Source organism: Varanus komodoensis, unplaced genomic scaffold (genome assembly GCF_004798865.1).
Source record: "Varanus komodoensis strain SLA01 unplaced genomic scaffold, ASM479886v1 scaffold5, whole genome shotgun sequence".
In the NCBI taxonomy this organism is placed as follows: Eukaryota; Metazoa; Chordata; class Lepidosauria; order Squamata; family Varanidae; genus Varanus; species Varanus komodoensis.
The window spans coordinates 44877610-44903212 of NW_025336087.1; the positions used below are offsets into that span (position 1 = coordinate 44877610).

General features: G+C 40.3%; 1 protein-coding gene across 2 annotated transcripts in view; it reads left to right on the top strand.

The window, feature by feature from the left end:
- TLE1 (TLE family member 1, transcriptional corepressor) overlaps positions 1 to 25603 on the top strand; it is a 75322-nt gene that overhangs the window by 11202 nt on the left and 38517 nt on the right. Inside the window, exons 5-8 of one of the 2 annotated variants that reach the window (XM_044445811.1) lie at positions 12814 to 12876; positions 14138 to 14242; positions 21619 to 21823; positions 22597 to 22613. In XM_044445811.1, the coding sequence (XP_044301746.1) occupies positions 12814 to 12876; positions 14138 to 14242; positions 21619 to 21823; positions 22597 to 22613 (390 nt within the window). The remainder of the gene's footprint in view (positions 1 to 12813; positions 12877 to 14137; positions 14243 to 21618; positions 21824 to 22596; positions 22614 to 25603) is intronic. The other variant, XM_044445812.1, reaches the window with a different exon arrangement.

Genomic DNA, 25603 nt, shown 5'->3' on the forward strand with positions numbered 1-25603 from the left:
ATCATTTCATCGGTTGTAGGAGGCTGGGCAGAACTGATGTGCTGTTGTTGCAAATATATTTAGACAGCCAGTGATCAAAGCTCATTTGAAATGGATATATGTTCATGTTTATCAGTCTGAGTTTAATCTGTTTGGATTAAGTTTTCCCACCCCTTTTGGCTACTGACAGTATTAATGGTGACAGCAACGATAACTTGAAATATAGTTGAAGGCCACCTTCTATGGCTTTTTTTGTGTAACGGTTAATATGGCTGTAAATAGGAGATGAATGTGGCTACTTTTCTAAGTCTATTACTCAGGAGGCCTGTAAACTTGATTGGCTGTTACAATTCTAGCAGAATCATTCGATTTGAGAGCAATAGAGAGATAAGATATCCAATTACCCAAATGATTTGCAGGGCTAGCCAATGTTGTCATGGAGACGTGAGTTGGAACAAATTAAATTTTAAGCAATAAAAATAATCTTAAAGCACGTCTGGGAGCAAGAACATTTGGCAGTGGCACTTACCTGAATTGAATCTTAGTTTGACATGCTGTTGTTTGACATTGATGTGGGGGGCTTAAACTTTTTGAAATGGCACATTGCCTCTTAAAGTGTGGCTGTCACTGCCAAAATAAGAGACTAGCATATTTACTTTAAAATAAAAGGTGTTTTAATAATTCATAGGTACTTGGAGGGTGAGAGGGCAGGGATAACCTGAACCTGGATGCAATAATGGCTCCGTACAGCCGAATATTTGAGGATCCAGCTATTTCAAGTGTCTGAATATTTAACTCCTCAAATGTAACTGTAAAGCAGTTTTGCTTCTAGTTCCTTAAAAATAAGCAGGCTATAGAGATTTAACCAGCATGACAACCACTTGCAAATGCATTGCTTGGGTTGTGCACATGGTGACTGACCGTTTCAACTGGGCCTGAGGATTTTTCTTCTGAGCAGCTTTTTAAAACCATGGACAGTATCGGCAGGGTCAGCTCCACTTGTTGTGTTACTGGAATAGGTGACTTGCAGCACTGCACCAATAGCGTGAACAGCTACAATGGCTTCCCCCAGAACAGCGTTGCACGAGTTTACACTATTAGCTTCATGCTAGAAGTCACTGGTGTTGGCCCTCCATCTCCTGTAGAAATGCAGGGGCTCCAGTAGATGGTATCCAGCAGCCTGGGCCCAAAGATTATACTGCACAAAAATGATGTGAGGCTACAGACATGGGAATCAGCTGTTTCTGCCCTGCTCCCCTCTTCCTGCTTCTGCTGAAAGCAGAAATCATATAGTTGTATGGTGGAATCTTGGGATCCAAACCATCATGTCTTAAAAATTTTGAAAATACAGAAAACTAGACTTCTCATAGAAGGAAATAATTCCACAGGTTTAAAAAATAACAAGCTGAGTGCATTTGTGTGGCACAAAAGGGTACTTTTTCCTTATTAATGCTATATCAGACTGTTTCCTGTCTTGCAACATGGGTTTTAAAAAAAGAAGAAGAAACCCTATAAAGAGCTTTTATCCTCATGTCTGTTAGACAGATGGAGACAAAAATTGGTCTGAGGTCAAGCCATTTGCTGCATACTCACAGCCTTCGATTTTCCTCACCACAGATCATCTCAAATGATTCGGTAATGACCAAAAGTGCAGCCTTGACCTTTATTCCCCAGTGGATTACTGTTACACAGTATAAATGGCAAGAACAACATTTTGTTCATTCAGATGGAGTTTTCTGCTCTATTTTGCTGGGTCTTCCGCAGCACAAGTGCAGACCATTAAGCCCAGTTTGCTGCTGATTCTATGGCAAAGCTAAATGTATAATTTCAATTTCAATTAAGTGATCACAGTGACTTTTTAAAAAGATTATATCTATTCACAGATTCCTAAGGAGACATCTTTTAAAATGACCTTTATTTTTAGCAAGGGATGGACCCTTGATCATCTTGAGAAAAGTTAGGGTCCTAATCATAATTGTAAGGCTTTGCTAAAACATTTGCAGATCTTGTTTTATTCCTTTTAACTTCACAATTGCATTCCTTCTCTGCTCCGCGCAAACACATTGCTTAACGTATGGATTTGATTTGATCAACCGTTTTATTACCTATTAAAGTGGCTGATTGCAAAATTTCCTATGGGCTTAAAAGACTGCACTTCCTATGTAAGCATGTGTGAGTTTAGCCTTCAGGAAAGGGATTGTTTTGTTTAATAAGATGCTCAGAAGCCCAGCGTGAGTCACAGACAACTCGCTAAAATGTTTAGTTGGGCAGGAGAGACCACCCAAAGGATACATATAATCAATGAATAAGATTCAAAAGTTGTCTAGCATAAGTAAAGTAATAATAATTAGGTCAGCAGTTATAGACATGTCTGCAGCTGGTGCTTCTGCTGTATCAGGAAGCAGGAGGAAAGACTGCACAGTTCTGGGGCAGCTTTGAACTTGAAAGATGCAAAGGGAACAGGAACTGTCAGTGACTTACGCCTGCCTTGTGTTTTGCTTCTGTGGTTGTTCGTATACTCTGGTGATATGTAGAACTTCCTCCCACAAGCCTGCAGCAAAGTGCACAGGTTCTGGTTCAATACCCCCACCCCTGCTTTTTCTTCAAGCATGGGGCAAGTGAATATATGTGAATACGCAATGTTCACATATATTAATTAAGGAGTAATTTAATGTAGAGTGCTCCAGTGCTGACACGACTTGTATGTAGTCCCAGTTTGCCATTTGTGGTCCATGATCAGGAAATATTGCCTGCCACATGCCTTGGCTAGATTGACCTCTTTGGAATCAGCTTAAGAATCGCTACCATAGTGACTACTGAGTTTTTCCAGGGTTGCACAACGTAAATAGCTCCACTATGCTTCACCTGAGGACTGCAGATTACATTAACCCTAAAGTAGTTTGTCAGATTTAACCAAAACATGTCTTAGAATAAAGAGAATATCAGCATTCATTCATTCATTCATTCATTCATTCATTCATTCATAGCTTTTCAAACCCATCCACCACTGATCTCTCAGGAGAGCTTACAACAGAAGAACAAATAAAACAAAATAAAACATTGCACATATTCATGTTTTCATGAGGTTTAGTTCTGTGGAATTTGCCACTTGGAGAGGAGCCACAAGGAATGCAAAACTCCCTTTTCACTTTGTTAATGAGGGTCCACAAAGATGAGTTTATGAAGAACATTTAAATGTATGTTGATGAGAAGCTGCCTGTGATGAGGGCAATATAGACCCTTCGAGGTAGGCAGTGAAGTCTTTTTATTATCATGCTACAGTATAGTTTTTATTGGTTAATAAGGATATCTGTGGTTCATTTTTCAATCTTGACTTGCAAGTTCTTTGATATCTGGTGTCACACAGAATTTGGAGCTTTCTGGGCTCAGGTCTGATCCATCCATGCAGCAAAATGAGGTCACAGAATGTCCCCCATTCAGACAGCAAGTGAAGAGTCCCAAGTTTGAATGCCCCCTTTGTCTGTCTTTGTAACTCTTTCAAATTCATTTTCTTTTCTCCTTTTTAGTTATGAATTGTAGTTTTGTATTATTGTTGGTTGTTATTGGTATTTTATCTTTGTAAGTTGTACTGAGGCTTTTTGCATAGGACGGCAAAGAAATGTTTTAATTAAATTAAATTAAATTAAATTCAAGCAGAACACAGGAAGAGGACTGGTCTAGGATTTCTAAGTATTTGACTTAGAACAGGGGTCTCAAGCTCAACTTACCTGGGGGCCGCTGGAAGTAGAGTCTGGGTGAGGCTGGGCCGCCTCAAGTATTCCACCACCACGGTGGTGGTGGTGGGCCGCTCATCCCGCGGCCGGCCCGGGTGCTGCCAGCGCTTTAAAGGCCACAGGGCCCCTCCTCCGTGCCCTGCTCATCCCGGCAATTGGCCCGCGGGCTGCGAGTTTGAGACCCCTGACTTAGAAGGAATCCAAGGTGGAAGTGGCTGCGGCTCAATGGCAGTGAGTCTGTTTTTCAAGCAGAGGCTTCTAGGTTCAATTCCCAGCTTCTCCAGGTATGGTAAGGAAGAATCTGGCCTGAAACACAGCTTTTACCAGCCAGTGTTGACAGAACTGGGACAGATAGGTCCATGGCTTGACTCAGTGTGAGGCATCTTTCTATGTATCTAGGACTACGAACTCATTCCACTGATGATGTCTCAGGTGTCAGTTGTCAAGCAAGGGGATGAACAAACTACCGCACAGCAGTTGCAAAAAACAGCATGAAGCACAGGCGCACTTCTCCACTGATCCCTTATTTTCTTCTGATTCCTTTCCCACTGGATCATGGGCATTGTCATAACTTAGACTACCTTAAGATGTGTGTTTATGAGTATATTCCCAAAATACAACATAGTGGCTTTCTGTTCTCTTCCAAGTTACAGTAGCATGACATAATACAATGGGTACCATTTTGCCTGTGGTTTTCATACTGAAGCCCCACTGGCATTCCTTCGCTTGGGATTCTGACATGGCTGCTGCCAAAAGTCATGTGAAATTCAACAAGCCTTCTGGTTAAGAACCTCCACTTTAAACCCATTGGCTTTACAAGGGGGTGAGTTATTTACTTCCACCTAGTACTTGGCATAGCTGAGATAGTTGACTTCTAATCACCTTACCTTATTATACAAGGTGTTTTCCTTGGTTGTTCTTACATGTAAACTTTATCACAAGGAGGTAGATCGGGTATGATCATGCTAGCTCCATCCCATCCCTTCTCTTTGTCCTCTACACTTGTGTCAGTAAAAGACAGCTTCATTCGTCCACAGAATTTTCTTCCATGATTTTAGCACCTAGAATTTCTTTGATGGAAGGGGAATGAATGAATGAATGAATGAATGAATGCAGCTGTAGTGGCAAGTGCTGGGCATTGAAGGTATTGTATACATTTTTTTTTCAGTGCCAGGTGCAAAGTGACATTTTCTCTCTGTATTAACTGCTGAACACAAACCTCTTCCCACAGTCACTGTAGCTGCATACCTAGGGAGCAAAACACACAAAGGTCCAAGCAAAGATTTCAGTTCACAACATATAATTATAATTCCTGAAGGCTGCCAATATTCCAAGAAGGTACCACAATTGGTATGTGGACTCTTAAGCATAGTACAGATTATTAACCAATTCCTCCAGTTTGAACATGGAAACAGCTAATCAGTGGACTAGTGAAAATGATGAATTAGGAAAAGCGTTTCTTCACTTCCTTTTTCTTTTTCTTTTTAATACAGATTTTAATAGCAATCAATCTGGGCTGAACACTTTGTGCTTTCTCCTGTGGAAAGCATAGAAAATAGACCTCTATGTGCAGAGTCAATAATAGAGTTAGGATGTTTGATGAGCTTAATTAAAGCACTTTCAAGCCCTTTTTTGGGATGGGGGGCATTCATTTCAATAGTGAACTTTTGACAAAATGACAAGCAACAGCACTTGTCGCTGGCTATATTTTAGGTCAAAATACTTCTGGGAGAACACCCCCATGCACACACTCACGCAGGGAGAAAAAACTCCCCTTCCACAAATGACAACTTCATTCTCAACTTCATCTTTCAAAATGCAGTTGGATTCCTTCATGTTAATTTTAATGATCCTTCAGAAAGAAGGGCAGTGCTTGAATCTGGGGGCCTGGCAGGCTTGTCATTTACAAATAAATCAAAAGGCCATCATGGCTATCACAAAAGCCTAATGACAGAAGTTGCTGTGTTCTCTCCAATAGGCCCCACACTCAAGCCTGCTATTAAAAATGAATGCCTTCAAGAGGCCCTGCATTAAGAACATAAACAATTAAGGGCACTCGAGCTGTTCACAGAAAGCTGCCATACAAACACAAGGGCTTTCATGGGGGGCACCAACCTCTGCAGACGGCTTTGTCAGTGAGCCAAAGAGAATGTGGGCAATTACGGTGGATGTGTCTGCTATCTGCAAGGGCTTGTTTCTTTTATCCTTGTGTATTTTAACTTCCCTCCATATTTGCAGATCAGAAATCGAAGGATAAGCTGTGTAAAACTAGGGACAGCTCAGAAGCCATGAATACCACATGAACTCCAGCGGGTGTGACAGGCACTTCAAAAATTTAATAACGTATCTATTCTATATTTCTAAAGAGTGGCTTATGTTTTGATGGCCTGCCTGGTTTGGGTTTGTTCACCCTCCTGCCCTGAAATGGCTGGATTCTGCCCCCACCCTCCCAAATGAGCAAGCTTGTTTCAGTTCTTTATCTAAAGTCATCATTGCTATTAGCAGATTATGTTGAAGTAGTCATGGCATTGGGTTCTTAATGCAAAAAGGAACATGTCACCTAATTTTTGGTATTGAGTTGTGGTGCGGTAAAATTTAGGAACTGAGACAGTGTCTTAAAGATGAATGTGATACTGACAAATACCTGGTATAGCTCTTCAGGTTATTAGTAGAAGATAGCATATTTGAAAGTTTTCTATTAAATCTGCTACTTCAATACTTTGCAATGATGTTATAGCATAAGGTTTAACGCAGGTGTAAGAATGAGAACATCCTCTAAGTGATGTGCCAGATACTGCCATTAAAGATGAGACAGATGGCCATCTCTGCCAAAACTTTTTTTTTCATGTTTAATGCAGGAGGTATTTCTGGCAGGTTCCTCTTTGCTTTGTGGGTTTGTGACACTTCAGGAACATGAGAAGTAGCTGAAGAATTGCCCTTGGTATTTGCCTGGCATACTATGCCTATTTCTCCTGCTGGAGGTCTTCAGTGTTATAAGAAAAGCTACCTCATAGCAAACACAAGAAAGTGTGGTGTAGCCTTGGGGTACGGTGATAGGCCTCCTATAGTATGCTAGGAAGTCACTGCCATACCAAGAAAGCGTCCGTCTGCATACCTTGAGTACACTGAGAGCCAGTGTGGTATAGCAGAGTGATGGACTAGGACTGGAGAGATCCCAATCCAAATCTCTACTCAGCCATGAAGGCTCTTGGGTGACTTTAGACCTACAACTGATGTGGACCTGGTGCCAAAGAGATTGGATTCTGGGACCATGGACTACAGTTCCTGGAAAATGGACTGCTAGGCAAAGGATGGGTTGTACCTTACAAGGACTGGAAAGAATGTGTTTGGTCACAGCATGAGGAAGCTGCTTAGGAGGCTGTAAACTGAATCCTGCAGGGGAGGGAGAAGTGCCCCTAGCCATAGCAGCAGACAAAGGCTTATGCACTGCAACAGGGAGCATCTCTAACAGTGCCCAGTTATAGTCTTCCAAAAAATGTAGGAAGAAAGCTAGAGTATAAAACATGTGGCCTTTGATGACTATATACTAAGGCCAGAGTATGGGAAACAAACAGCATGAACTTGAATTTAAGCTTAATCCAGGTGAATACAACCCTAAAGGTATAACTGAAACTTGGTGGGATAACTCCCATAACTGGAATTCAACAATTGAAGGATATAAGCTGTTTAAAAAGAACAAAAGGAACAGAAAGAGAGGCAGAGTCACGTTATACATGTCTTTGCACAGAAATGCAGGGGGATGAGCTTAGGAGCCCCATTGAAAGCATCTGGATTAATATAAATGGAGCACGGATAAAATAATAGACTCCAACAGTGGTTGGAGTCTATTACCAATCACCCAGTCAAGGAAAAGGTGAGGATAAAACTTTTAAAAAGCAAATTGCCAGTGTTTCAAGGAGACATGATGTTATGGAACACTTCAATTTGTGTGATATCTGTTAGGAGAAAAATTCTGCCAAACATGGCCCCTCCAAGATGTTGTTGCTGATAATTTCCCCGACAGAAAGTTGACAAGGAACAAGAGGGAAGGTTATCCTTGACTTGAGAACTCTGGGGGAAAGTGACCAGGCCATAGTTGAATTCTTGACTCCAAAGGAAGCAAAAGCCAAATGGAGCCAAACATATATCCTGGATTTTAGGAAAGCCAATTTTAATAAATGCAGAGCGATGATAAGCAAAATCCCATGGGAAGTGACTCTAATGAGAAAAGAAATCCAAGGTGGTTGGGAATTAAAAAAAAAAAAAGGAAATTGTAAAGACACAACAACAAACAATTCCAACAAGATAAAGGTGGAAGGAAGGCCAGACTGCAAAGCAAGAATGGAGGCAGGTAGCACAGAATTGAAGGGATGGCATCAGGAAAGCTAAAGCTAGGGATGAACTGAGGCTAGTGATGCTAAAAGCAACAAAAAAGCATTCTTCAAATATGTCCAGTGTAAAAGACACAGGAAAGATATGGGGCTCAACAACTCAATGTGGATGGCAAAATGATAACAAATGTCAAAGAAAAGACAGAAGTGCTCAGTTCCTACTTTGGCTCAATCTTCTCCCAAAGGAAGATCTGTGACCTTCCTGATGAAAGGGAAGCACAGACTTGAAGCAGCACAATGGCAGCTCAAGATTGATACGCAAATGGTCAGGGATTATCTAATTGGGTTGAACAAGTTCACATCTCCACAGCCTGATGAACTCCATCTTAGAGTCATAAAGGAGCTGGCATAAGAACCTTCAGAACCACTATCAATTAACTTTGAGAAGCCATGGAGGACAGGGGCAGTGCCAGATGACTGGAGAAGAAGGGCTAATGTCCCTATCTTCAAGAAAAGAAGAAGAAAATGACGAAGAACCACCACCACCTGGGAACTACAGATCCGTCAGTCTGACATCCGTCCCTGGGAAACTTCTAGAGCAGATTCTAAAGCAATCAGTCTGCAAACACCTTGAAAACCATGCAGTAATTACTGGAAGCCAACATGTGTTTGTCCAGAACAAATCCTGCTGGACTAATCTGATCTCATTTTGTGATTGGATAACTTCCTGGATGGACGGTGGGAATGCTGTTGAGCTAATGTATCTTGACTTCAGCAAAGCTTTGGACAAGCTGCCCCATGATATCCTGATTAGTAAAGTAGTTAAAAGTGGGCTAGATGGAACAACAGTCAGGTGGATCCACAGTTGGGTACAGAATTGGACCTGAAGAGTTCTCATCAATGGCACCTTCTCAAACAGGGAAGAGGTTAACAAGTAGAATACTGTGAACTTCAGTCCTGCACTCAGTACTCGTCAACATTTTCATTAATTATTCAGATGAGGAAGGACAGGAATGTTTATCAGAGCTGCAGATGACAAAACTGGGTGGGATAACTAATATGCTAGAAGACAGAAAGAAGATTCAAGGTGATCTTGATAGGTTGGAACGCTGGGCTGAAAACAACAAAATGAAATTCAGTGCAGAGAAATGCCAAGTTCTCACCTAGAAAAAATAAACCAAATGCATTATTACAAGATGGAGAATACTATACTGCATATACTACTATACTGCTCAACTATACTGCAAATGAGAAGGATCTTAGAATTGTAGTTCAAAAGTTGAATATGAGTCAACAATGTGGTATCTTTGCAAAAAGAGCAAATACTATTTCAGGCTGCCTTAATAACAGTATCACTTCCAAATCCAGTGAAGTACTAGTTTGCCTTTACTCAGCACTGGTTAGGCCTCATCTGAAGTATGAATCTGGGCACCACAGTTTAAGAAAGATGCAAAGAAGCTGGAAAGGATCAGAGGAGGGCAACAAGGCTGACCCAGGGACTGGAAACAAAGCTCTGTGAGGAGCAATTAAAAGAACTGGGCATGCTTAGCCATGAGAAGAGAAGACTGAAAGGAGAAAGGATACTTTGGCCCAAATCTTCTGATAACTTCTCCCAGTGCTTTCGTGTAGATGTTTAACAGCATAGAGGATAATATGGAACCCCATGGAACTTGTGCAGAGCCATATTCCCCCAGTACCACTTTCTGGAATCAGCCTGTCAGGTAGTACTAGAACCACCACAGAGCAGTGTGTCCCAACTTCCAAATGAGATAGCCCATCCAGAAGGATACCATATGGTTAATGGTATTGAAAGCTGCTGAGAAGTCCAGGAGAACTAGCAGGGATGCACTCTTCTGTCCTTCTTCCGCCATGGTCATCACACAGGGTGACCAGAGCCATTTCAGTACCAAAACTAGATCAAAAGCCAGACAGAAATGGATCAAGATAGTCAGTTTCCTCCAAGAGTTCCTGGAACTGCTGAGTCACCATGTACACACCTGTAGTTATTAATATTCTTTGGGTCCAGGGTAGTTGTCTTCAGGGTCACTAGCTCCTTTAAAGGAACTGGGACCAACCCCTCCTTCAGACATGTGTTCATAATCTCCTGAATCCAGCCACACACCCTCCTTGGCTTGGGTGACTACCCATGAAGGACAAACAAGTGGTTGGTCAAGCAGTTCTGAGCATCTTGTCCACATCCTCAGTTCTCAACAACTGAAACTCGTCCAATACAATAGAACCATACAGTGTAGTGGAGGCCTCTGTTCTAGGAACTACATCAAATGTGGAATCCAATCCATGCCAAATCTGAGTGATTTTATCCTGAAAAAATAGCCTTTCTCACTGTTGTCACAATGAGAAAGGCCAGGATCTCTTCTCAATACAGAGTACAGGAAACAGAATATTGGGCTCACATTACAGGAATCCAGATTCCAGCTTGATATCAGAAAAAGTGTTTGAACTGTTAGAGCAGTATGCCAATGGGACCAATTACCTAGGAAGATTGTGGGCTCTACCACACTAGGGGCATTCAAGAAGCAGCTGGACAGCCATCTGAGAGGGTTGCTTTAACATGCAGTCCTGCACTGAGCAAGGGTTGATCCCGTTGGCTCTCTGACCCTTCCAACTGTATTAGTCTATGATTCTATGAATATCTCTTACAAGGTTCTTGTGAGGATAAAATGAAGAGCAGGGCTTGGGCTTCCTGGAGGCAAATGTGGGATGTAAGTGCATCAAAGAAATACTGTAGAATTTCAGTGTCTGATTTCCCCACTGTCAAAACCATTTGGAGTGGAACTTGCTGGTTGTGCTTAAAAGAATTACCAAAGCACTCTTTTTGCTCACTGCCTCTTGCAGAATGCTTCAGAGTAGACATTGTTGTTTAGGCAGTTTTGAAAGCCAATCTAATAGGGCAGAAGAGGAAATGGAGATAATGTTTTACCGTATCATGGTAACCCAAGGGTTTACATAATGTGTGGTAGTCATACTCTTTCATGGGAATAAACATAGTAACTACAAGCTTTGGTGTCCTGGCATACATACAAATGGTGTGGTTAATTTTCCTCAGAGCTGAAAAACTTTGCACATACTTTTGAGTTTAGATAAATTATACTAAGCTGTGATACATCCAGCTACTTAAGGTCAAGTCTGGTATGAGATGAATGGTTTGAAGTGATCTAAAAGCCCAGAAATAAGTCCTGCTAGTGATATTATAAAATCTTAGATTGAGATCTTTTAGCATACAGTGCCTGCAAGGCGAACAAGTCTTGACTGACTCCTCTTGTCCCCAGCACATACAATAATACATGTTTCTTAGGACTTAACACTATGTATCTTTAGACAGAAAAATGGCCTACAACTCTCAGCATCTTCTAGCCTACATGGTACTTGCAGGTCTTTTTTTTTTTTTTTTTGTCTAAATGCATAGAACTGAGCTCTGATTCTCTTACTTCAAGGGGTTGGCCATCTTTAAAAAGTGTTGCACTGGTTGTTTGAACTAAGATTAAGTTATCTTAATCCATTGATTTAATTCAGAATCTTAGGTGATCTAGCTTTCTGCTTGCCAAACTGAGCTCCATCACTACATACAGAACAGAATGCAACAGAAGTTCGACAGAACTGAAAAAGAAAAAGATCTTGGAGTAATTGTGGACAATAGGCTAAACATGAGCCAACAATGTGATGCAACTGCCAAAAGAGCAAATGCTATTTTGGGATGCATTAACAGAAGTATTACTTCCAAATCATGAGAAGTAGTAGTTCCTCTATACTCCTCACTAGTCAGACCTCATCTGGAATACTGTGTCCAGTTCTGGGCACCAAGTTTTAAGATGCAGAAAAATTAAGGGGTCTAGAGGAGGGCAACAAAAATGATCCAGGGTTTAGAAACGCTGCCCTATGAGGAGAGACTGAGAGAACTGGGCATGTTCAGTCTTGAGAAGAGAAGACTGAGCGGGGACATAAATATCCCTCTATAAGTACCTCAAAGGTTGTCAAAAAAAGGAAGGTCAAGATCTCTTCTTGCTGATGCCAGAGTGTAGAACATGGAATAATCAATTCAAGTTGCGACAACCCAGATTCAGGTTGGACATCAGGAAAAGCTTCCTCACTGTCAGAGCAATACGACAGTGGAACCAGCTGCCTAGAGAGGTGGCGGGCTCTCCCACACTAGAGACCTTCAGAACGAAACTGGACAGCCATCTGAGTGGGATGGTGTAAATTGGTGTCCTGCAACAACAGGGGTTGGACCCGATGGCTTTCATTCCCCCTTCCAACTCTACTATTCTATGATTCTATAATATACCCTTCTTTCCCCAACTGTCATCTAATCATATTTTATCTTATCTATTCTTTCCTTAGCTAAACTTTCAATTTGATCAGATGCCTGTGTTCAGTCTGCTGCTACTGCATCATTGTGAAATGTTTCAGGAGAGAATTTTCTATAGTGACCTAATAACTTGAAAAACAATAGATTTGTTGGTCTAAAAGGCTTTAGCTCATGCTGGATTTTAACCAGTGCTTTACTTGCTAATGAGCTATTTAATCAAGAATAGATTTGTGCTCTAATATATGTAGATATTAGGTATCGAAGACGTAACAGATGTCCTTCAGCAGACTGAACCCTGCCCTGATTAACCACGTACATTCTAGACAGTTTATGTAATGTTGGACTAATTTAAAGTTTTCTAACATTTGGACTTCACATGACTTTGTAAATTAACTCATATATAATGGCATGTTTTAATCCAAATATTTGCTGTTCTCTATAGACAGAAATTGCCAAGAGATTGAATACAATCTGTGCACAAGTCATCCCATTTTTGTCTCAAGAAGTAAGTACAAATGTTCAGCTGTTTAAAGTGAAATTATGTTGCATCTTTGTTTGTAAATTAGCTAGTTTTTAAGATGTTAATTTTATTAAAATTCACAAGAGTGAGGAACATCTGTTGTAGCTCAAGTATGCAAGCCCCCTGTTAATTTGGTCTAGCAGATGAGATGAGACACACCAACTGCATAACTGGTGAAATAGCTCAACCACAAAATTATTCTTTCCAGCACAGGGGGAGGTAGACTATGAAGGTTTTTTTTTATTGCCAGTATTAGCCTGGCAGCTGGTTGTCTAACCATTTGTTAAATTCTGTGTATGTAAATAAAAAAGGCTGGCATTTGGTGCTAGCACCTTAAACTTTTTAAAGTCGTATTTGTAAAACATGTTTCCTTTAAAAAGGTGCCAGATATAACTTTTAAAAATTAGAAATACCATATTGATGCAGAACTATGGTGGCGGATGCAAGAGAGCAAACCAAGTTACAGTGAAGCTTGCTGAATTATTTCTGGAAAAGCATTTGCTACCAGGTAAATAGCTACCTGTAGGACGCTGCCATATAACTTGGCAAAAATCAGTTCCAATAGCTGATAGGATCAGTGTATTTTTGACTTACACTGCTCTGCTTAAGCAATATCCTTGGTAAGCTCTGGATGCCAACATAATGCTCCTGTTACATGATATTCAGCCCAGTCATTTAACATTGCTCCTTAACACTTATTTTGCTAGAGCACCTTGTAGAATCAGACTGTATTGTTGAATATTCCTGAAACAACATGATTATTAAGTATGTGACTTCAGTTGATACATCCTGGAGAGTTCACCCCAAGTGGTTGCGAGAGTAATTCTTTGTGTGTTGGATCATTATTATTTATTTTTAGAGTGAACACAAGGGATACGTCTTAGTTTGGAAGCTTTTGGGTTCAGTTGTGGAACAGTTCTAATTTAAAAAAAAGTCTGAATTCTAAAAACTTGAGGACTTAGTGCTGTTGAAAGACAAATCACATCCAGCTCATTTTCCACACTCAGTGCTGCCTGGCAGATTCCCGCCCCACGATAAACAACTTTCTGTCAGTTTTAGGTCCTTTTAGGTCAAACATGTGATCCTATGCATGTTTAGACAGTCAAAAGCCCTACAGCTCTCAGAATTCCAGCCACACATACTAGGGAATGCTCAGAGCTGTTGGACTTTTGTCTGTCTAAACACACATAGGATTGCACCCTTAGTGGTTCTTCCAGTAATGTAAATGATGTGTTTGTCTTTCCAGCATCAACAACAAGTGGCTCAAGCAGTAGAACGTGCCAAACAAGTGACCATGGCTGAACTGAATGCCATCATCGGGGTACGTGGCCTTCCAGGTCTACCTCCTACAGTGTGTATAACCAGCTTTCCTTTCTTATTGCTTCGGTAGTTCTGATGTGTTGATGTTTGATATGTAACAACTGCTTTGATACTTAATGCTAGTTCTTAAGTATTATTTACCTTGGCACCTGCACATTTCTACAATTGGTCAAGTTACTGAAAGCATAGTTTCTAAGATTCTATTCCTTACTTAGGGTATCAGTCATATAGTATCATTATTTTTAGAATTGTGGTATTGCTCTGTTTGTGGAGATTGGGACTTAGTAGTTTGCAAAAGCAAAGGTTACCAAAACTGAAATACAATCCCTGGGATTAACAGACTATATTTGTGGCACTCGAGTCTTTCAATAATCCCTCCCTCCCTCTCTCTCACTCTCCCCCTCCCTTTTCCTTTTTCTTTTCCTTCTTTTTGGGTACACCTCAGCTTCTGAGCTAGGAGGAATGGATGTTATGTTGGAAGCCTTTGCTTCTGCTAAACCCTAGTTTGTCACTTTAGTCAGACAAACTGGGCCTAACATTAATTTTGATTAGTTTCAGATCATACTTTACTCAAGTTGGCTTGTTTAAACTAACCATAAGGGAAGTTGATCATAGTTCTGGGGCCAGGCTACCAGGCTGCACTTAAAAGTTGAAGAAAATGCTTCTAAGCACCTCCTGACCACACAGGAGGAAGAGAGGAAAGGGGGAGTATATATACCCAAAGCTCATTGTGGCTCATTCCCAGCATGCTAATCTGTGGTTTAGTATGATGTGCAAACAGTGCCATAGTGTGTGCTTGGGAGCAATTGTCAATCGCAAGTAACTAACTTGTCTTGCATTATTGAACTTCATGAGTCAGACATTCCATATGCTGCCTAAAGTCATTTCCCAAATCTTGTTACCATGGTGGAGAAATATCACTCATGTTTCTTGCCCTTCCATAATAAGTAAAAGGAGCTGAAACAAGAAGTAGTACTTCTCCTTCTGATTTTATTCATATGCAAGTGCCTTGAGCAGATTCAAATTATTCATTTATCAATTTATGTTAATTGCTTGTGAGAAGATGCCCTGCTGGTCTTTATAGTTCCCTCAGACACTTTGTAATGATAATTAGACATGCTGCTGTATGGATTAACAGTGCCATAGTCCAACGATGTCTACAGACAATGGGACCAGTTAATCCATCTGTGCTTAAAATTACATCCCAACTGGAGATGGAAAAAAAAACATAAGAGCGAGGGAGGATTAAAAGAATGAGCCACAGCTTGAAAACTCTCCTTTTATCAGTTTCTCAATTGTAGATCTGCTGTCGCTTTGCCTGTGGTAAGCTATTGGCAGTCAATTAGGTGAAATAAACTGGGAGGGTGACCTTCATTTCCTTTTAATAGCTATTCCTCTCTGCAATGGGGAATGTCAGTGGATTTTCAGCTTAAATTTCATTCAAGCTGCTTTACTACACTTGACAGATTAGCTTTGCATAAACATACCCCCTCTCAACCAGAACCTCATTTCTTCCCCTTCTTGCATCCAATCAGTTACTTAAAAATATAATAATTAAATTTCTGTATGTCTGCTGTCGTCGTGACCCTTGCTTGTCTAATAAATTTTTATCTTGAAAGTTCAGTGCACAAGTTCACCTGGTCTGTTTTTGTGTCTGTAATTGATTTAACCAACACTTCTGGTTAACAACTATATTTTAAAAATAACTCCGATGCAGTTATTGAGCCTGTTAGCAGACCTTGAACTGGAAATAGCTTTTAAAAATTAATTGAAAACTTCGACACTGGACCATGAAGATTTGTGGAATGTCTGGCTGGGCTTATAGTTCCTACAAAGTGCCCTTTATTTCTTGGGAATGTACAGCTCTGACCCAAGAAAACAATGCCCAGGCCCATTCTTTGACAGTCTCCTTTCAATTGAATGCAAGTTGCACACTATGTGATGGTCCTGCTTTTTTTCTTCCCCTTAAAAGCCATTTTGTAAAGGTTCAAACTACTGCTCATTAGCATAATGTGGTAAATTTATTATAATCTAATATAGAAACATTTTCACTTAAAAAAGAAACTTCCAGCGGATGCAAGCTTAGCCTCAGGCAGTGCAATTCTACCTGTTTGTTGAGAAGAATGTTCCACTGGATTTAGTGTGCTTTACTCCATAGTAAGTGAGCATAGGACTCCAGCCTCATGATACTTGCGGCACTGACATGTTTTTGCAAGCAGACATATCCTTCAGCTCTCAGTGAGTGCTGTAAACGCTATGCGCATTCCTATCTACCCCAGACTAGCAAAGTCTAGACCTCTTCCCAAGCTGAGCTTCTTGCACAGCTGATCTGACAATTCTATTATTGCCTGGAGAACAACTGTTGTGTGTACTGCAAACCTCACTACTTCTCCTTTTCTGTGTTTACATTTCTCCCAAGTTGGCCCAATAAGAGACCATCTCTCCCTTTGCACATTTGTATACATCAATAATTATCCTATGCTGCACAGTAAGTTTCCCACTCTGACATATGCTTGATTTGTTTGAAAGGGATTGTGTGCACTCTGGAAAATTGGAGTAGCATAAAATTGGGCTGACAATTCAGTGGACCTTTCCTCCTCTTCATTGAACATGCACTGTGTCAGCCTGTCTCCCCAGAGGGGAAGGGCATCAGGAGCCTGTCTGTTCCTACAAGCAGCAGCTGCACTGAAAGTAAACACAGCTCAGTTTGATAGCAGCTGTCAGTATTGTTCAGAGACCCAACTTAGTGTAAAGAACAATGGTAGGGCCATGCTCTCAAACTGCAGTGCCTTGCAAACTAATAAAAGATATAGTAATACTGCCCTGCTTTTCTGTGTTTCCACCTAGTGCTAGATTTTTCCTTGGAGTGGAGAGCACCTAGATTATGTTAAGTGGATTATCTTGGTAGAATTTGAAGGGATTGAAGGAGGACGAAGATTCTAAAGCAACAGGCTGGAAAATTAAGAGTTGTGCATGCTGGGAAATTTATATGACAGTTGTAATTAGACCACACCAGAAGTAAATAAAATCACCTCATAAAATGGGAGCAGATTGACAGATTTTTTTTTAAAAAAATCCTTGATGGATCTATCTGAAAGGGTAACATTCAGCATTCACAAGAAATAGGCAGCCCACGAGGGTATTTTAGTGTAGCTTTCTCAGAAAGAATTTAGTACTCAAGAGGTGTCAAGTTCCCCCCTCCCCATTCGGAGGTGTGCCGCTAATGGTTCTGTGAAATGTATCTCTTGGATTGACAGTACTTGTGAGACAGATTGAGTTGTCGGCCTCCAAAGGGCTTTCCATCATTGCATGAGATGATTGACTAAAGGATTAGCAAGATGCTGGATTATTTTTCCTCTTCTTGGCTGTGGTTGCCAGCTATCTCTGAGATTGTAGTGTGTGAAGCTTAAGAGGATGAGGTTAACCTCTTGAGGGTTTATTATGAGTATGTAGTTAATCTTTAGAAAGCCTATAAATAACTAGGATGCATGTTTTGTTGCAAAATAGAAATATGGGCTCAAAGAAGTGAATGCAAAAATGTAATGCTATAACTGCTAAGTTCTTGTCTCATGTCTTTTGGAAATATCAGCCATACTCTGTATTTAGTGTCAAACGATGCTGTAGGGATTTTTTTTTTTTTAAGATGGAGGTCATGGGTTGGTAAAATAACATCAGGTGCTTGTTACAGATATATGGAGCACAATGCTTAATGCTTAAGGTATATTAGTTATTGGTCATATTAAAATATATAGTAATTAAATAAGTATAGTGAGTCTTCTGTTGGCTAACATTTGGGACAAGATACTAATATATATCAAATTTCTGAAGTATGTAAAATTCCTGATATTATTCTGGTATGTAAATACATACCTTCCTCCTTCCTTAAATACAGTCTGAAGCTACATTTTGGTGTCACAAATAAAGCTCAGTTTAGCTGCCTGATAATGGGCAATGTTAATACAGGAATAGCCAGCCAGTCAGATTTTTTTTGGGGGGCAGGTTTCAGACCAAAACACAGAAATAAATGAAATTGATGCAGGCAGCTAAAAAGCCTGACAAACATCCACTCCAGTGTTTCCCTTCAACCTTTATTCCCTGGATTTCCTAATTTGCTTGTAAATCAGTGGCACTGTGTTTTTATTCTCCGTTCCAACACTTAGCCCAGAAAGGAAAGTTCACATGTATTACTTACTGTAAAAGTTGTAAATCTGGCTTGCTAAATGTCACACACTGTATATACAAAGTACAGGTCTCATCTGCAGTTTTCCTGTTTTCCCCCATCCTTTTCCCACAGAAGTGAACTTTAGGAAAATCCTTTGAATATTAAGCCCTGGCCTACGTGAGAAAGCATTCCAAAGCAATGAAGAGCAAACATTAAATTACATCCGTTATGGTTATTTAACTTTGTTACCATTTCTTGATTCCAGCCAAAGGAACTGACCCACTTCAAGCTACGTCTGCTGTCTGTCAGTGGACACAGTCACAGAGATAGATGCATTAAGAGTACACTGTATGTGCTCCCTGTCTTGCTTTTCTAAGGATAGGCTTTGAAGCATGTTGATGCATTTCTCATTTATCCTGGTTAAAACTCTGGATTTCATTAATACTGTTGGGAGCTGGTGAACTCTTATGTGTTGTCAGTGTCAGCTAACTAAATTAAACTTGCACATTCGGTGGTGAGGGATGTATTAGTCACAGATTGCCTAGCTTGTTTGAATTGCTTTAGCTTCTTCTATAGGCCTGGATGCTGTGGTCAGTTCAGGACTACAGGAAGTTGGCCAATGCTTGGAAAAGCACCTCATGCATTGCTTGTAGCAACAGCCTTCATGGTAGAAGGGATGATGTGGAAGAAGTCCATGCCACTTCTTGGCTGACCCATTCATCAGACATCCCCTCCCCCAAGACTCACCTCAGCTGGTCTGTAGATGTACATAAAGTAAGACTCTGATCTGAATAAAGAAAACATATGACTCTTGGCTGGTTGATTACATTTGCATATGGCAAAAATGTGGTAAAGAAACAAAGCTCTGATGCATGAAGCGGATTATAGAGATGGGCAGGTGTATCTTAAGACTGTGCTTGCCATCCTCTGCAGGATTTTTTAAAAAATGCCTGCTTAAGACCAGTTCTTATTGATTTAAATCTTTCTGTTGATCGATCCGATTAGTTGCATTAAATGTTATAGCTCCAGTGTAAAGGTAATTTAAACAAGCATTGCAAATAAGTAATGCAAGGAAATTGTGTGTTGTGCGGTGTGTGCCATACCTTGTCACAATTGCAGTCTATGTCCTCACTTTCACAGACAGGCCTGGTTCAAGGAACTCAGGGAAGCTTACATAATCCTCTTCCTCCATTCCATTTTATTTTCAGAAAAATTCTGTGAAGTAGGTTAGGCTGAGAATCCGTGACTGGCTCAAAGTTACTCAGTGAGCTTTATGGGCGAGTGAGTACCTGACCCCTAATCTCCCAAGTCCTACTCTAGCACTCCAACCACTAGGCCACAGTGATTTACATGAGCCAATCATAATAATAGTTAAAATAGTTGGAAAATAATATAGCCAAAGCTGAAGAATCTGTGCAAATGAGGGAGAAAGTTCACAAGCTTTTGCATTCATGGGCATGCCAGTGTGGTCTTGCACTAGATGCACAGGACGTCTCATTCATCTTTTCAGCAGGGAGGAAAAGCATGGAAGCATCTTTGTTGCTGCTTGTGATTTTCATTCTTATGCAAATAGTCATATTTAATGTTTTTGCTTACAAGCGTCTCTGAAATTGGCCTGAACAGAGGAAGTCTCAAAGACTGGATGATCATATCATAGTTTGCTATGAAATTTCTGGCCATGTATGCGGCCCTTGCCTCCCAGCAAGCATACCCCAGAGTCTTTCAATTAAGTCTAACAGTTTAAAACAAGCCAGGATATGATGCCAGCTTCAGACTGTGGCCCAATATGCTGCCTTACTTTGAAGCTGTTAAACATAGTTAGTTGATTCAGATGAAATGGGAAACTGTAACTGGAAGACTTCTGGGATTGTCTGCTTCTTTCATGTCTGGCAGAAAGTCTTATTCATATCTCAGCTTATTAAGCCAAGATATGAGCATCTAAAGATGTCCCCTGTGCCAATAACATCCCTCCCCATGTCTGTCCTAATCCTTGCATAATAAAGCACATTTCAAATGCACAGGTGAATTTTTATTTTTCTGAGTATTTTAAACGTGGTTAGGTTTTTCACAGGCACAAAGCTCGAAGCATAAACATTCTAATTTTGTGGAAGTCACAGTTTGTTTTAAAAAAAGGGCAAGGTGGACAATTGGTCGCTATTTCTACAAAGAAATATCCCAACATACAGAAAAGTTTTACTACTAATACTGTCTCCTTGAACACTTAAGAACAAAGTCAAAATTCTTTTGATGGTAAAGTACATTTTTTTTTGCTCGGTGAAGGAAATAATAGTTTTAATAATTTATTTCATTCTCTTGGTCTGAATCAAATCTCTTTAAAGGTATAGCTAGGCTGAAATCATGAATTTCTGTGCCTCCCAACAGGGCGGTTCACAAAGACTAGAAAGCATTCGAATCACTTCTGGCCAATGAAAATTACAGATGATGTGCAATCCAGATATGGGGAGTACGCCGAGGATAAAGAGTTAGAGTCAAACCCAACCTTTGCCCTCATGATAAGCGTAATCTGGATTGGGGCCCCTACATTTACTTGAGAATTTAAAAAAACTGCTAACTACATATTCAAAGTAACTTGTGCTTTGGTCCTCTGTAGGATTTTAAATGGAGTAGATCTCAGAGGTAGTGTTTTGACGGTACCTGAAATGAATCTGTGTGTTCTGTCAGGCAAACATTTACAAGGAGGTTGATGGAAAAGGAGCAATAAGTTTATTATGAAGGAGCATTATAAATCTTAGTGCTAAAATCCACATGGAAAGTAAAGTTTATGGGAAATATTCCTAGTGGAACTTGAAGAAGACCCTTATTTTAGATTGGTCCTTCTCCATCGTTATGTTTATCTTTACTCAAAGCAGTTGTGAAAATAAGCATTTTGGGGTGGGGAGATGTGTTCCAACGTTATTTCTGTCTGCACTAATTCTGTTAATATAGAGGTGGATTTGGACTGGTGCCAGATGTCTTTAAGAGTCTAGACTGCACAAATCTCCTGTTAGTCGGGCCGTAGATTAAATTACATGGCTTAGCTCTGTAATACAAAAGAGGATCAATATCCGAGGAAATATTCCAGCAGTTGTGAAACCTAGTATGGGTGATTAGCAGTAGTTTGAAACAGGCTAGGGCTTTGAAACAGGAAGTCGCACTGAGTTCGGTTGTCTAACCAGTCCTCCTTTTTCTCTCTTTCCTTCACCTCTCTGCTGCGTGGGCCGCCTCTGCCTGGAAATAAATAACAGCAACAGCAGTTGCAGGCTCAGCACCTCTCCCATGGCCATGGACCTCCAGTGCCTCTAACCCCACACCCGTCAGGACTCCAGCCACCGGGAATTCCTCCGCTTGGGAGCAGTGCGGGCCTTCTTGCTCTCTCAAGTGCTCTGGGTGGGCAGTCTCACTTGGCAATAAAAGATGACAAGAAGCACCACGATCCAGACCACCACAGAGGTGAGAGGCATGGAAAGCCTGATTAGGACCTTGTCAAATGAGTATTTGCACGTTGCTGCATCTCTAAAGAAATTGAGCTATGTAGAATGAGAGCCAAGAACAAACTGATTGCCAAACGTTAAAATGCTGGCCTGCATTTATACCACTGACGCAAAATTCAGCTTGCCGTTTTCAGTATTTGAGTCTGGAGATCACTAAGGGTCTCCTGCTTTTATGAAATGCAGGGAATTTTGAATCCTGACAGATGCTTAGTATAACCTCAGTGGCCTGCACAATATTGTGAAAAAATGGTAAAACAGAATAAGTGGGTGATTTCTTCCCTCCCTCCCTCCTTCCCTTCCTCCTTCTTTCTTTTTAATTACATAAAATAATATTTCATGGAAAAGAGGGGTGGGGGAAGTGTGGGTGGACAAAGTCAAACTTTGAGGTGAATGTGTTGAAATGAAAGGTTTCAAACATTGCATCTGTTTTTTAGGTTTGTTTAGGACACCTTTAAATATGGGGCAAAATTGCACTTGAATAACTTTTGAAGTAATTTATTCTGTCATGGAAAGAACTAGGCTTTGTGTATGGTTAAACTGTAAATCATGTTTACAAAATGTAATTTTCAGGAAATCACTGTATTAGGAATGTGCAATGACTTATAAAAATAAAAGCCATTTTAAAACTGTTCGCGGCTTGTGTTCTAATTTTTCCCCCCTTTTTTTATTTCTGTTCTTGCCTCTGTGTCTGAACGGGCATGTCTGTGCATTTCTTGGTTACTACGGGAACAGACAGAGATCCGGGCACAGTAAGTACCAATATTCCTGTTAAAGTTAACATGTTCAATTACTGCAGTAGCTGCTAGTCCAGATACTCACGTTTGCTTCCCTGTAGGCTTACTTGCTGCTTCTCTCCTAGTTTAGATAGTGGGCATGTGCCTCCTGTTTGAATACTGCGGTGTTTTGTTGGAGAAGTAAAATTAAAATAATATTTATATTGAGCAGTCTGTGTAGCTGCTGTGATAATATCCCTGCACGCTAATCTGGTTTCAGATAGTAACTGCTCCAGCTTTTATTAATTGCATTACATATGTGTGGACTTAGAAAGCAAGTGAGAGACACCCCCCCCCCCACGGCACATTAGCAATCATTGGGGATTTGAACTGTTCAAACTTTGCTCCATATACATATATGTCTTAAGATATTTCCCAGCTAACATGCCTCCCTTTTTATTCCATACATATTATTAATGGTAAAAACTGGGTGTGGGGATTTAAATCTTTTGTTTTCTATTGGTTGTAGTCTTATCTTTTTTGAAGAGTTTTACTGATTTAAGAATGCTCTTCTATAACCAGAATATAGATGGACAGACACCGATAGATAGATAGGTAGGTGGTTGGATGGACCGACGGACGGACGGATAGATTGCTGTGTATACTGGCATGTTGATCTTTTTTGATGTTGCCTGGTCACATTAGTTTATTCTTGAAACAATTCTTCATTTATGCTTCAGAATGAGTACCATGATTCGTTACACCACTTGATGCCAAATTTAGTCAACATGGTTATGGCAAACACACAATCTATACTATTATAATATTTAGATTGCTTTTAATGTGATGTCCTTTCTAACTCAATTTTGCAGGGCCTTCTCAGATGGTAAACTGGTTTTATTTTTCAGTTCATAATTTTCCAATTGACCCCATATTGTAGTGCAGGAATGTTAAAGGCCTATCAAGACTTCTAGTTCCAATTGCTGTATATATTAAACATATATTAAGGCTTCTTAGCCAATCATACTCAACTTTGTACCTTACATGAATAATTTTTTCTGTGTTTGATACGAATGTGGAACAACAGCAATCTCAGAAGTAGCTGTTGGAGTGAGAAGGAGTAAGTTCCTCCTCCAATTTGGGAAAGGGACAAAGAGGAATTTGATGAGAATGAGGTGACAGAAGTGTCTTTTTCTATGCCCTTGTTGGGCAGCAGCTGTTTGGGAGTCAGTGTACAAGGAGGATTGAGCTGGCATCTCTATTAAGAAGGCTTTAAGGCAGCAGCCATCTTGAGGAAGGCGCTATTCTATAAAAGGCATGGCTGACCGCTCATGAAGCTGGAATGAGCAGCTTTGGATAGAGTGGTCGCCTTGCTAGGGTAAGCAGTGCTTTTTTAACATATTATATTTTAGTCATATCAATGATAATTACTGTTATAAAAACAAATATATTGCTAGCAAACTCAAGTGTGTATTATCTTACAGGTTATTTATTTCTTCATGTTGTTGGCACTTCAAAACTTAGATGGCAAACAAAAAAGAACTGGCCTTATAGACTCTCAGGGTTGATTTCCTTTGTGGTTTCTGTTTTCTGTTTCCTAACCCACATACACCAAAGCCATGATATAAGCCATGAAACAGGCATGCTATGAGAGCTTCAGCTACCACCAGCTGAGTGGGGTCCCCCAAATCCTGAAATGAGACTATGCAGGGTGGAGGGGTCCTCAAAGACTAGAAAAAGGTGAGGAATATAAGCCACTGATACTGTAATTCTCCAGCAGTTTTGAAATCTAGATAGTTGGGATATCTGCAACAACTGAGAAAGAACCTTTACTTCCATTCTCCAGGAAATGTAATTCCTTTAAACCCTCCATATGCGGTTGAGGCCACTTATGTAACATTGCAGATAACATCTATACCTAATTTTTCCAATCTGCCTTCATGCCATAGTCTACCCTGGTCATCAGTGCTTGCTAGCCTTTGAGTAATATGGGATATCTGCAAGGCTGGCAGAAGTGCTGCCCCACAACTTCCCCAGGCAGTTCTCTAGATCCAGTTCTGTGGCGTGCAACCTGAATTTATGTATTTATTATTTATTTAGGAGACTTCTATGCCGCTCCATTTGCCAAAGCCTCGGGGTGGCTCACAACCATAAATAAACTTCAATAGAATAATATAAATTAACAGTATAAATTAAGTCGCCCTGGCCAAAGAATAAAATGAATAAATAATATTAACAATTAAAATAACATTTGAATAAAAAGGTATTCGCCTGGCGCCGAAACACAAATAACGATGGCGCCAGGCGGACCTCTCTGGGGAGTGCATTCCATAGATTCGCACTGGTGGAAGCCAGAGTGTGTGCATATGCGTAGTGATTTTTGCTGGTTTCACCTGTAACAATCTCAAGGTGGTTGAGAGACCCTCTGGAAGGCTGAAGGGAAAGGATGTATCAGTAAACATTGTCTCCTGTGTTTTCCATCAGTGGAATCATGTGTTAGATCCAAAACTTCTATTCACAGAAGCAACTGTTTGGTTTGCAAAAACACACTTAGGATGCATGCTCATGTTGAAAATTAAGTTAAATGTTGATACCAGTTGGAAGAAGGTAGGAGATAAATCCCTATTCTATACTCATTAGTGTACTGAACTGTCCTAGTTGTGAAGTGTCATCAGCCAAACATAAGAGCTTTATATTTCTTTTCTTGCTTCCTCCATCCACTAAAGAAAATATCTATAGTACATATTGATCAGCCGAGAAGGCACTTGGGTATTTAGTATAGTCTTTCCCCATCTTTTGTTTTTGTGTTGAATGGGGTTGAAACTGTGTGTAGAATTGTAATATTTTCTTGCACAGTTAGCAAGCACTAGTGGAAGAATTTGTATTGAGTTTTAATTGAGTTGGATTATGTAAAAGTTTCATGCTGCTGCAAAACTTTGTGCAAGCACAAAAATACCTGGTTTTAGTTTCTGCAATGCTGTAGTGAAACTTCTCTCTGTCTTGAAAATGCTGTCAACTTGTGAAAG